Source organism: Pararge aegeria, chromosome 20 (genome assembly GCF_905163445.1).
Source record: "Pararge aegeria chromosome 20, ilParAegt1.1, whole genome shotgun sequence".
NCBI classification, from domain to species: Eukaryota; Metazoa; Arthropoda; class Insecta; order Lepidoptera; family Nymphalidae; genus Pararge; species Pararge aegeria.
Window position 1 is genome coordinate 10,676,120 of NC_053199.1, and position 14,299 is coordinate 10,690,418.

The window sequence follows — 14,299 nt, forward strand, 5'->3', positions numbered from 1 at the left end:
AACGTTTATTAATAAGACCCAAGGATTTTTTTTTTAATGAAATAGTTGTAGTGTCAATGTAAATTTTATCTAGCTGTAGATATACAGTTGTACATTGATGCATTTAGAGTATATAAATCGAGTAAATATGTCAGTGATGTTGTAACTTAAGTCTATTTTTTCTTACTTGTCTTATAACGTAAACAATCTTATCGTTAAATTAATTGTTAAGAAAATAATAAAACACACATACATAAAGAAAATAACTCTTTATTGTGTTTGATTTTTATTTATATTACCGCACTAGTTTTGTGATATTTTTGAAACATACTTTTCACTAAAAAGTAATGAAATGGTTGTTTTATATTTTAAGACAAGTTAGATAAAATTAAGTGTAGTGTTAGTTGATCGATGTATCACGCTAATGAGGCTTAATTCAATAAAATAATAAAATAATGTGGGGTAATGTAAAACCTGTTGATGTGTTTGACGGTCTGCAAGGGTGTTTTGGGTTGGCAACCCCTAGCGTGCAGGCCGGAGTGTGTAAGGGGGTCGAGGCGAGGGTTGAGGCGGGTCCTGCGGAGTGCGCGGGGGGCGTGGGTGCGGGTGTCACGCGCACACGCGTCACTTGTACGCGCGCGTTGCGCACTTCTTCTTTTTGCGTTTGAAGAAGCAACAGCATCTGGAATACACGGATTGCCTTCATGACGATTTACATAGTCTGCCTGGTGATAGCTTACTGCAACCATCTCCTCTTTATGTGACCCTGGTACACTTATAAGACGAATTGTAGTACACAATGTATACTAAAGCTTCATCAATACTATACTAATATACAAAAGTGTGTATGTTTTATTGTATAACACCAAACAAACTAATGTATATAATAAGTATATATATATATGTAACCGTTTATAAGAAGCTAAAATCACCCCAATAAAATATATTTCTGGTACTCCATCGAACCAAGACATAGAACAAGTAGAATGGTATTGGGCTTTTATAAATATAGATAAAGTCACTTGGTTAGGCCAGGTTGTTTGTTTATATATTTTAATATGTTTTTCTGACAAATTAAAAACAATTAAATTAGACTTAGAAATATGAAGCACATAACAAATGCTATAACAAACAAAATATTACAACATTCAAACACATTAATTAAACATAAAGTAAGACGAATCACTAACAGACAAATACACATTTATAATACAATGCATACAAAATAAATGCTAAATCATAAAGACATCTTAGCACATTGATATCATCTAATCGCTATTAAGAGATATATAAACTACATAAAATAAATTAAATAAAAAAATATATTTATTTATTTATTTACAAATTATTTTAGAACAGAATTGTAAGGTGGTCGGTGGTTGCAAAATTTGACAGGGGCAATACAAATTTTGTGTTTTTTTTTTTTTAATTTCACAAGTTACTGACTGTAATCTCACCTGCTGGTTTTGATGCAGTCTAACATGACAACGGGCTAACCGGTTAGGAGTATGTATATTATACCCCTAGTCAGTTTCTGCGCGCTAACTATAAAGACCACGGCGGAAGCTCCCCAACTGACCAGTCCAGAGAAATTCAGTAATTATAAATTCCCAAATTGTCCTTGCCGGGCATCGAACCGGGGACCGCCCACCTAACCACTGCTCTCACCGTCCACCATGGATGTTGCCAACCATTAACAACTGTCAGAAAAGTTACTGAATAGAGGGAACTTTTTAATACATATAATCATGAACATTAGAGCATAAGCTAATAAAAAATATAAGGTAAGGTTGTGTACACATCGAAATATCGCGAAAAACCATTAGCGAAAAATATTTTAATTCTAGAAATCTACGTAAGCAAATCGACAAGTTATTTCTACAGATTAGCACCAGCTTCAAAATACATAAAGAATGTGTGGTATTATAAAATAAAAATACCTTGAGCATTTCGGTTCGTGTACAGTACATTACCTTGTGTTAGTGCGTTCTGTTTAAGTGTTTATATGAGATGTTGAGTTTCCAAATAATTTAATTTCTAGAAAGTCTTATAACAAATCGGATGTGGAGCTATTTTGAAATTCCGAACTTTTTTTTGTTTGTAGTAGTATAACGAAGATCCAGACTGATTTAGAGAATTGTTCTTTATTTGAATAATTACTAATTTAACTATGTTATATTGTTTAAAGTTATGACATCTATGATTCCAAATTAGCTTTACTATAATTGACTAATATTTAATTCAATAGTGAGATTCGATAGTGATAATAGTAAAAATTATTTGTTGCTCATCCAAAGACATCACTAAAACTTGGTCAACTATTTTGTAATTTCATACATTTTTGTGAAATTGACGAGTACATGATTGGTATTTGATTCCATCTAAGACTAAATTGAATCATGTTAGAATCATCATCAATAAAAAAATAAGGAATAACGGAGGCGGACGATCGGGGTATATTGCATAGAACAGCGAATTTAAGGGTGTAAATTTTGTCATAACTTTATATTTCAGTAGCTGTTATCGACTTGGAAAAACCAATGCAAATGGTTTTATTGCAAAAGGGGCAACAATGGTTTAGACACATATTTTTAGAACAGATCGGAAATCGATTTTTTTTATTTTCCACTACAAGTTAGCCCTTGACAGCAATGCTGGTAACCGATGATGCAGTCTAAGATGGTAACGGGCTAACCTGTTAAGAGGTACGGTAGTTATATTAAACACAACACACACAAACTCTTTATCGGTTTCTACGCGACTAATACCCGTTTTGACTAACCACGGACAAGGCTATGCCTAAGTAAGTAGCGCCTAATCAAAGAAGATTCCTAGGCATAAATTTACCTTTCACCAATGTCTATGGATGTCTATGGTTCTTGCCCCAAGGTCAAGGTTGTATTTTGTGTTTGTATTATCATACTTATCATTTTTCGTGTGGATTAAACGTTATTAAAACTACTTTTAAATAAAATCTATTGAAATTATTTTTGAATTTTTAGTTTACAAGTCCCCTTAACTTTACAATCCGCAGGATCAGTATCGTAACTATAGACGGTGCCTAACTGCGTTAGACATCACATAAGAGTTCTTGAAACGTAATTTTTAACTAGGAATCGCCTAAATGTAGGAATTCGATTTGGGCGATTTCTAGATTTCGTTAAATGTGCATTAATACCGGAGCGCCAAGTCTTTGTCAGTAGCGAAGTAGTTTTCCACCAGTCAAAAGATGCGGTTGTACGTGTGCGTGTATAGTATATGTGTTGTTGTGTGAACTTAAGGCTAATAAAAAAGGAAATAAAAAAGGCAATGCATACAGTTGAAACACTGACTTGGTGTCGTCGACCACATCGACCTCGTGATGCTGTGTGATGGGCGTGTTGCTGTGGCCGGCCGTGGGGTCGTCCGCGCCCAACTCGCCGTTCGTTGAGCTCACCACCTGCCGCCAAACCCGACCACTCATACATTGCACCATCGAATACCACGTGTCTGTTGACCAGCTGCATCCTTACTATAAGACTTCATGTTAGCAGTCATGGAGCTATTTTTCAAATCAAAATGCTATATCGTTAAAATATTATGTATTTAAGATTTTTTTTAACATTTAGCCTAGGCTAAATTACATACATTGCAGCATCGAATACCACGTGTCTTATTATTGGTATTGACCAACTGTACCCATACTGTATCTTGGAGTTATTTTTATAACAAAATGCTATAGCATTAAAAGTATTATGTATTTGAGGTTTTTTTTAACATATAGCCTAAATTGCATACATAGCAGCATCGAATTCCACGTATCTTTTGACCAACTGTATCCTTAGCGTAAAATTTCATGCTCGCATCAAATCGTGGAGCTGTTTTTATATATTGTAAATGTATATATTTCAGGTAACGTTTGGGTTTTTTAACATTGAGCCAAGACTCATATTTTCCTCCATCGAATACCACGTGTCTTACTATTGACCAGCGGTACCTTAAGTATAAGATTTGAATTTAATGTTTTGATAGTATTGTTTGTATTGGATAGAAGCAGGCGTTACTTTGCGGGAATCCATCCAAGTATTGTTTGTATATATCAACTATATTCTTACTGTTAAATTCATTTAAAGTTACTTAATGATTTTAATTAGCAATCGACCAGCCAAGATGCATATCGCAGCTCTATTCGTCGGGCAAGTTTTGAAGTTAATTGCTAAAGTTGTTATTTTATACAAAAAATGCTATATCATCTAAGTTATACGCATTTAAGGTAACTTAAATATGTTTGGAATACCATTTATATGACTCTTAAAACCAATTTAAATGTTGAACTTTTGCCAAGACTACACGCTGAACGATTCACGCGTCATCATTTTAAATTATGTTTATTATTTAATACATCTTCTCTCGCTTTATGACGAGGTTGGTAGCTGATTTTACATTAAAATATAACATCATTGCACTAAAATCTGCATTATTATTGACAGGAGCAGTAACGTCCCTTTCTCACTTATACTACACGTGTTCCATCTCAAGGTCAAGAAAGGACTATTTTACCCATACAAAAAAACAACACAAAAACAACGCATTAAACGGGTTAATAAGCAGTTTTGTGCAAAAACGTACACGATTCTAGATACTGGCTTGCTCGAACTCTATCCAAGCAACATAGATAGCAGCACTCCTAAACATTTACACATCAGTTGCCTCTTTAAAATGCTTAGTAAGCAATAACATTCACAAGGGTGCCTTTTCGACAATTTACTGCAATATGACTTCAGTGTTGATACATTAGGAATTTTGCTTGTATTTTATTTATTTCCCTACCAGTTAGTCCTCGACTGCAATATTACCTAATTGTAAGTGATGATGCAGTTTTAGATCGTAGCGGGCTAGACTGTTATTGGTGTGGCAATTTTATTAAGCCCATACCCTTAATTCAGTTCACAAAGAATGATCCGATAACATTAGTGAATGCGTTTAATGTAATATTTACAACGAAACTTTACGGTGTCACGTAGCTTCAGTGTAATAGATAACATAAATCCAACTATAATTAAATTTAATATTTTATGAACGATTATTGGCAGTGACATAACATAAGCTTTGGTTACTGTCTAATTTATGCAGCATTGACTTTAACACCCACATTTAAACATTTTTTCATCAATCGGATTGCTGTAAAATCACGTGATCTCAAAAATAGAATATAGGTCATAAAAGTGCCCGAGTTGCATTGAAAAAATTTAATACAGAATCCTACCATTGGATCTGTAATCTGTCGGATTTCAAGGTACTCTTTTGTTAAAAAATAAGACTATAGAGGGTCTTAGGCAAGCAGTCTATAAGCCGACAAATTCGATAGTTCGACACTGCCCTGCCAACCGTTTGCCCGATTACCTGGGGTCTACTGTATGTAACTTTAAGACTTCCGGAGAGCCATTATTACTATGAAATTAATATAAACTCATAGGGCTTAAATACAACTTCCATTTAATGTAGTAGCAAGTAGGCCAATTTCCTAACAAATTGTTGCAACGGAAGTGGAGACCAATTTCCTAACTATCCCAATTGCCTATCAAGTTTGGCTTGACCCAAGAACCTTGCACTTGTAAAGCGATACATACCGAAACATTTATCAATAAACACAGCTCCATTTGCTATTATCTGCGAAGGACATTTTTTTTAACCTTTGCTTGTAAGTATTCGTGTTACCTATCAAATATATATAATTAGTGACAGTGGAATCAGTTTTAAGTTATCTATTAAGTGAACAATTTGTTCTTTAAAGTCTTGAACAGATAAGTCGCTATGAATAGAAGAATCTTTTAAAGCAGCGTATTTGGAAGATCAGTGTTGTGTAGCTTAAGCGCATAAAGAAGATATACGTTACACCGTGGGATTTGAATGGTTGTCGCGGCTAATAGCAAATTAAGCTTGGTTCGTTGTTTATGAAGCATTTATCAAAGTACGCCATATTTTATCTATATTGAAAATCATTGGTAGTCAAAGTCAGTGCAGCGATGTTTAGCTCAAGAAGCGTCATGCGCATACGTTCACACAATTTGCCGCAAAATGTTCACAACTGACCGTTGACACCGATCCGGGAAATTTCACATACCGAAAATGCTTATTCTTCAACAGCTAAAAAATAAATACACCAATAAACATCCAAAACTTTTTCTGACAATAAATAATAATGAATAAATACCATAAATAGGAAACATGCGGAATATATTTAAACATACAAAAATAAAAATGCTCATTTAAATTTGCCATGCTTTCAGCAAACGTATAAAATTTTAATTGCGGTCATTTCAAGAGTGGGTTTATTTTTTTAATCCCATAATGGTATTGAATGCTATTGAATGTTACCTTATAGTAAACTTTACTGCGGATATATGCGATGCATCATACATTTAAGTGCGATATTTACATTAAAAAATAGTTGGAAAATCCAAAAGTACACGCCTCACAATCTCATTCATTTTTGGTAATTTTCATTAAGATTATTTGTAAATAATAATTAAACTACATCTAATTATACCGTGAAAAGTAATAGGCTTCTATTCCTCAAAATACTGATACCTATAAAAAAAAAACAACGCGATAAGTGAAGTATTTGGCTCGTTATCGTGACCACAATATACGGGATCCGCACATACAGCCACACGGACGTCCAAGACAGAACTTTTTTAAACTATTTTTTAATTAGTTTAAATATAAAAATATCATGAGTGTTAAAAATAGGGTTTTTTCTCAACATTTGTCTATTTATTCACTTATAAAAGCAATAAAGAATAAAAAAAGTGACATTTTAAGTTGGAGAATCACTCGGTGTGCGTAAACAACGCTTCGCTTATGAGGCGTGCAAAATTCAACCCTAATTCATTATTAATTAAGAATCCGTACATAACTTCCATCATAATCAACAACCTATTACCGGCAAACTGTAGCAAATGGGTCGCCAAGTTCGGATAGAAAGATTAAGTGCTTATTTGGTAATATAGTTTTGAAGTTTTACGATGTCAATGATTTTCAGGGAAGGGAAAGAAATTTTCCCGTATTTATCATTACGATCATCATCATCTTGTCAACTAATGGCTACCCACTGGTATATTATTTTCCTATAAATAAGACGGGTTTTGCGTTCGCTACGCACGATCTCTACCCTATGTCAAGGACGAACCGATTCAGAAGTGTTAAAGAGTTAAACAGTTAATTTACGTTCTCTTTATAAAAATAAAATCTTTAATATATCTTCGACGAGTTTCAATTTGACCAAAGCGACACAAACTTATTGACGATAAAAAGTTGTGGACGAACATCGCCAACATAAAATTCTTATTCAAAAGTCAAACGTAATCAACAAAATTTATATGCATTTCCCTTAACAATTAGTTGTCAAATTGCAATCCTGTATTTTATTATTATTTTAGGATTTATTTAGTGCGCGTTGTTGCGTTAGTCTAATCTGAACACGTGGAGCAGTGTTACCACTAAACGCCACTATTTTGCAACTTAAGATTGGATACCCTTTTTTTTTTGTCGCGAGTCCAATCAAGTAATGACCTAATAATAATAATTACCTTTTGCAATTCATTGACGTACTGACGATAAGCTTTCTTTGTTGCGTCAATCACATCATTCCAGTTCAGATTTATTAAATCACGATGACATTACATGTTGGACACATGCTTTTAAAGGATGAGTTTTTTTGTCGTTAGTCCAATCCAGTAATGACTTTATATAATAATAAACGGTTGCAGAATTTGATGTACCGAGGATGACCTTCTTTTGTTGCATCTTATCGTTCCAGTTGGACCTATGTATCCAAGCTTTAAAAATATGAGTGTATACCCCGAGAGTACTAAAACTAATTCGAACTGACCTGTACAGATCCGTGCCTATCGGCGGGGGTGAGATGGCCTGTATTGAGCGGCGTGGCTTTGCCACTGTGCGGCCAATTGCTGCCCGTGTTTGCCGTACCTCCCGTACCGGAGTCTTTTACGGCGCCCTGCAATACGCAAAAACCGTGATAGCCAAGGAACCAACTAACTGCCACTATTATCTGCTAAGAACAGTAACTAAAAACTCGCGTTAAAATGTTCTTTTCTGTATATACTACTTTTTTGTGTAAAGTATGATTTAAAAATATAATAAAAAAAAACAAGTGCGATAAAATTAATACACAATAGAATAAGATTGTCTTTATGTAGGTGTGTTTTTATTATTTTCCTTTGGAAATTTTGAAAATGAACTTTAAACTAAAACTAACAAAAAGATTGCTTACATTATAAGACACAGGTCCAAAAATTAAGAACTAAGAGGTGTAATTTCAATTTAAATACAGCGATAGTACGCCAGAGTAATAAATAGTTCCAATGGACTCTACGCACAGGCGTACCCATGTGCAAGCCTAGACAAACTAAGTATGTACTATGGACCATGTGGCCATTCGCTACGCTGACTTTATAGTATCGAAATTCATACATGTATAATGTATATTAGAGACTAGCATAGGAACTGATATCAGTGGCGTGCATAAAGCGTATGCACTAGGCGGACAGGTTATATAAAATGCAATAAATATCCAGTTCGAATTATAAAATCTAATGGTTAGGCTTTTTATAACACGTGCAAAGCCCCCCTTAAGTTTTTCCAACTCGTACTGAAGATTTTTTCCATTTGATATTTTTCCGTTTAGTGCATATTCTATATGCCCGCAACTGTCCGATATCATATGGAATGTGGTGTAAAAACTTGTTATTATTTATTTCTATAAATGAAGAACCTACCAAATCGTCTAGCTCTACAAAAATATGTCATACCTTTACATTTTTAAAGATTATTTTATGGACTTTGTAGATATTGCGAATTGTTAATTTTGCATTTTTGTTTATAGTTAACTTCCCTGAATATCGATTGTTGCCAGTTTTACAGTGAGATTTTAGATGTTAAGAGAAACTTAAACACTTTCAAAACAACTTAATAATTGTAACGTTAGAAACCATAAAACCTAATAAAACGTAGTATAAAACTCCAATATGTCTCTTGACTGGATTTGTATTGTTAATAACACACGTAGGTTCCCAAAATGCAGTAGAAATGGCCATTGCCCACGTGGGAGAACCTTGTTCCTACATCAATAATTTTTTTTTTATTGTGATTGAAAAGCGAATTTCATTTAAAAACTAAACAGACTTCTTAATTATTTAAATACTGTTAAAATCGGAGTTCGACTATTCAACTCCTTAATTATTCATGATATGGGCAGGAGACAAATATCTCCCCGGGGAAAGGATATAAATTTATCATATCCCAAAGCTTTGTCAACTCTCTGAGCACTGGCGCACAAGTGGAAATAATATATGTGTAATAATAAACGGGGCTAAACTTCTCCTTTTCCATGTTCCCATGCTTTAGCAGGTAGGACACGTTAATTATATTTCTTGTCAGGGGATATAACCTTTGTCTCCTACCTGTGCTAGCCCTGCTGATGGTAGATCTTCTTTTTGAACTCGATTTAAACACTAATCAACAATAATTTTTGAAGCGATTGTGAAAATGGCAAAAGGTCAATTAGTTCGGGAACCTAAGCACAAAATGAGAACGCAATGTAAGCAAAATTCAGTGGCGCGCACGTCACACATGCGTAAAAGCGCTGCCTACCCTTTATTTATTTTTACACTGCATTTAAGGACTTTTTTCAAATTTTGTATCATTTTTTCAAAGTGCCTTTCATTTGCTTCAAGTCCTATGCACGCCACTGATGTAGGGAGAGATTTGACGCGATAGCAGTGGTAGCAAACTAGTGGGATAAAAGAAAAAAAAAACAGAAACACATCAAACGGGGTACAGCCGACCAAACCTCTCCGATTATTAGCGCCGCCTCATCGTCCTCAACCAAACCAATCATATAATCACACAAATCATCCTGCATCGACAAAAAATATACGTGAGTTTTCTGGTAACGAAATACTAAACAGTTACATGAGAAGGTTACAACGATAAAATCAAATTAAACTAGTTTCAAGTAAATTAAACGTTAAAGTGCTACAAATTTCTGAATGTGACCATAAATTTTTACGCTAAGCCCTGTATTCTGTAACTTATGCGGCAGTTGCAAACCATTTTGAGATGAGTATACAACAGTTGTAAATTTGCACGTTTTGTCATATGACCGGTTGGCAACCTATAAGTTATAGAATACGTCAGAAAAGTACGCTATAAATGCGAACTTAAGCATATACTATTGTGCAAATAAATCTCATCTACTGTTTCGTTACTCACGACCAATTTTACTCTATTTCTTTTAACCTGTCATATAATTTATAAAATATTTTCATTACTTTTATGTTGTATGTTTTAAAAATGGAGCGAAAAAAGTATTAATGAAATAAAAAGAGATTTCTGTTATGGTTGTATGTTTTTATTATTATTTTTAAAACATACTTTACACTAAAAAGTTACGAAAACATTACTATTTACATTATAAGACAATTTAAAAAAATGGACCATAGAAAATTATAGTAGTGCAAATCTTATACATTTAAAAGTTGACCAATTATTCACAATTTTATAGCACTTTGATGTTGATTTGACAGACCTAATAAATGTTTACAGATAAGGCGTTTTTGAACGCTCATAAACGAGCGCTATAGCTAAACCCACTTTAAATGTATACCAATACCAATGCAAGAAAAACCAACAAACTTGCGTTCGGAAATCGCAGGACGAGCGGTTTGAACCAGTCTTGTGATTGTTTAATAATACAGAACGCATCCTCGCATCCGAGGACGCAGACACTATGAGCGTATAAAAAAAATCAGCCCAGTCTGTAAACTTCATACCGTAGCTTCAGAATTGCATGAAGATAGTTTAATAAGTGAAACTTTGTTCGCTATGGCGTTATTGTGTGGTAGGTAAATAGATATCTGAGAGCGTAGTGGGAGATGGTCTACCCACGTTAACTTATTCGATGGCGTGAAAGTCAACTACGATTTATATGGTATCGAAAGAGCGTCATCTAGTGACATCAATGTTTCTCATTATAGTAAATGGGTAGGTGCTCTTTCCATATGAATTGTAGTACAATTTCACGCAATCGATAAGTAAACGTAGGTAGAAAATCACACACTGCACCCAATATACGTAGTCGTTTCCAAGTATAGAAAGGTTTTAGCGCCACAGAAAAAAAGACCTCATGTTTGCAGTTTCAAAGTCGTGTATTCTGCAACAACATGTTTTTATTTTACAATAGCGCTAAACCATATATGTAGATAAAATGAGTCTTTAAAATCATGTTTCTTAGGTCTTTTTTACTTTGTCGTTAGTGTCCAATATCAGAAAAAGAATCTACGATTTCAGGCTTGCAAATCTTACTGCGCTGATCTTAAAGCTAAACAAAAATATCATACATATTTATAATACATTTTAATATATTTACAATAAATAAGCCAGTACTTCTGGAGTTATTTCTTCTAAGAACGTATGAAAAATGCACTGTAAATGAATGTATGTTCTCGTCCAGGGATTGCAAACCTTTTCACAACTACGAGCCAAATTAAAGAAAAGGTTTATCATGTGGATTGATCATATGCCCACATAAAACACTTTTCCTAAAAATATAATACAAGGAAGATACGTAAGTAATATTTTTAATTATATATTAATACTTACGCAAGAATTAAAAAAAATAACGCAACATTTTCAACTTAGTAGAAAAACAAAGAACGCAACGTTTTTAACTAATCTCGCAGAGTATATTTGACAGCGTAACAATTTGTCACTCGACCAAAATGTGCCAAGAAAATATACTGTATTAGTAGTTACCGTAATTCATAACGTGTCCAAAACTTAAGTGCCAACGGTTTGCCATCCCTGATAATGTGCTAACAAATTAGTTCAGTATATAACAGAATTGAAATTGCAACTAGGAATAAAAATCCACATATTACGTTATCAATCTGAAAAAGCATACTGACCTTATGAAAAGGTGGATGTCCTCTGTTAGGTGATACTATATTTTCGTGAGCTGTCTGAATCGACCCAACCGGTGTAGACTGGAAATAACATACAAAAAATTATTAAAAACATAGTGCCGTGCTTAGTTATATCCTAAATGTACTAACACATTACTTAGATCTACTCTATTCTAAATATAATACTGTTGTATCAAATTTAAAGTATTTCATGAAAGCTCAAGAGTCACTCAATGGAGAGCTATGCTCGAAGTATCTCTACATGATCAAATAAGAAATGATGAGATGAAACAGGGTAGGTATGCAAACAGACCATAACATGCGATGATATTCGAAATAATAGACATGTTACACAGAAGAAATTAAGTTAACTAAAAATAATAAATTACTACAACTAATTGAAACCTAACAAAGTCAAAGTCAAAGTCAAAAATATCTTTATTCAAGTAGGCCCACAGGTGGCACTTTTGATGCGTACATAAGAATTACACGGTAGTGAGATGATGGCGATAACCACATTCGTAAACTTAAAACTAAAGCTACGAGGGTTCCAAACGCGTCCCGGTCTAAGAAGAAGCCCACAACAAACTTAGCCGGGTGTTTAACCTTAACAGATTTAAGCTAATTACCTACTTTGTAGTTTAACAAAGTTAGCGATTCTGTAATGATATTAGAATTGAGTAATGAGATTACTTTTCAAGTGTTATCGAAATATTGACGTCTGCTTGTTACGTACAATTACATTAATTAACTAAAGTATGGCCAATGCACTGATATGATACATAATTTTATTGAATTACTTTAGTCACCAAATTAACTTTATTTTATGTTAACTTATCTTTACATCTTACTAATTTATTGTCTCATAGATATTTGAGAGCAGGCCTTAATTCTCATAGGATCTTCTTTCCTTTTAGAAACGATAAATAAACAATGAACTTTGGTAAATAATTGAAAATGTGGTTCGTGTTTACTTATCATTTACAAATTTTGCATGTTATTTATAATCACTTGGTTACAATAAAAATATTATATAACAAGTCTCATTTTGGTACCTAAATCCTTTTAGAAACATAGAAAGAACTAAATTGTTTGAGAAAATGGATTTCTTCGGATGGGTTGAACAAAGAAGAGTGATACTATATGAGTTGCCTTTTTAAGGCTAAATTTTCACTAACCGGCCAAAGATACTATGAACAGCAAATTTACCTAACTTGACTATAATCACAAAAGACCATAATAACAACACAAAAAAAAAACGATTTACCTGTATTATCATGATTAACAATACAAAACAAATTTGTCGTGATGCCAATGATCTATCAATGAAAATATATGTGTTTATTATAATTAATGAAATATATGTCATATACAAGATAACGAGCCTAGTGGAAATGTATGAAATCTTTTCACAACATGTTTGTATTGAAACTGACCTTATCTGATTTGTTCTTAATAATATTCGAGGGGGGCGCATGTCGTAATATGCGCATCACATGCATGTTGGCCGGCTGGCGTCGATGCGCAAGCGGTAAGCGTGCAGCATGCAATGTTTAGATTAATTCATGCACAGTTGTATTTAAATCATGCACAATTGTATATAAATCATGCAAAATAATAATTATATAATGGTATACTTGAACAAGCTCTTCTAAAAATTTTGGCTAAGACCTTCTATATACTATTTAACAGCTCTCATATTATATTTCTAGTAGTAATTTAAATTCCAACCTGTAATTTTATGTAGTCTAACCATGATTATTAGTAACTTAACACCAAGAAACTTTTTGTTGCTCGGAACATAGAGAACTATTTAGCATAAAACAAACTTCACGCGTACCATTTGCCTAACAAAAAAAAAATAAAGTCTACACTAAAACACAGAATTTAATATTAACTTTATTAGACAAAGTGTAATAAATAATAAATTCTACAATTTCACGCCAATAACTAACACAATTCAAAATGTCGGCGACACTATTTGCCTCTCTCACTCTACGCTAAAGAACAATAAACACAATTGAATTGATTGGCGAGTCCATTAAATACTAGTGATAATTCATTATCTATCGGGATAAATACCAAATTATAAATACATTCATCAAAAAAAAACCAAAATTAACGTTAAATACAAATTCAGAGATAACAAATAGTTTTGCCAATAAATTACGTTTTCGATCGTCAGATAATATTTTAACGAAGCAACAAACTATAGGAATAAAAAAAAAATAACCTTGTCATGTAAAATAAGTAATAAATTATAATATCGTGATTAATAAATACGCTATCCATAAATAGCGAATTACAATTATCTGAAAATTAATAATAAATATTTTTTGTTAGATGTCATTTAC

At 33.3% G+C, this 14,299-nt stretch overlaps 1 protein-coding gene across 19 annotated transcripts in view; it reads right to left on the reverse strand.

The window, feature by feature from the left end:
* Positions 1-216: 216 nt before the first annotated feature.
* The window catches only part of LOC120632563 (casein kinase I), a 66,195-nt gene continuing 52,112 nt past the window's right edge, over positions 217-14,299 (reverse strand). For 8 of the 19 annotated variants that reach the window (XM_039902442.1, XM_039902438.1, XM_039902436.1 and 5 more), the window contains exons 10-15: positions 13,382-13,456; positions 11,949-12,026; positions 9,833-9,898; positions 7,853-7,978; positions 3,297-3,418; positions 217-679 (exon numbers count right to left, since the gene is read on the reverse strand). In XM_039902442.1, the coding sequence (XP_039758376.1) occupies positions 604-679; positions 3,297-3,418; positions 7,853-7,978; positions 9,833-9,898; positions 11,949-12,026; positions 13,382-13,456 (543 nt within the window). In that variant the 3' untranslated portion in view covers positions 217-603. Of the gene's footprint in view, positions 680-3,296; positions 3,419-6,051; positions 6,106-7,852; positions 7,979-9,832; positions 9,899-11,948; positions 12,027-13,381; positions 13,457-14,299 lie in introns of all 19 variants that reach the window. The other 11 variants (XM_039902445.1, XM_039902443.1, XM_039902444.1 and 8 more) reach the window with 11 other exon arrangements.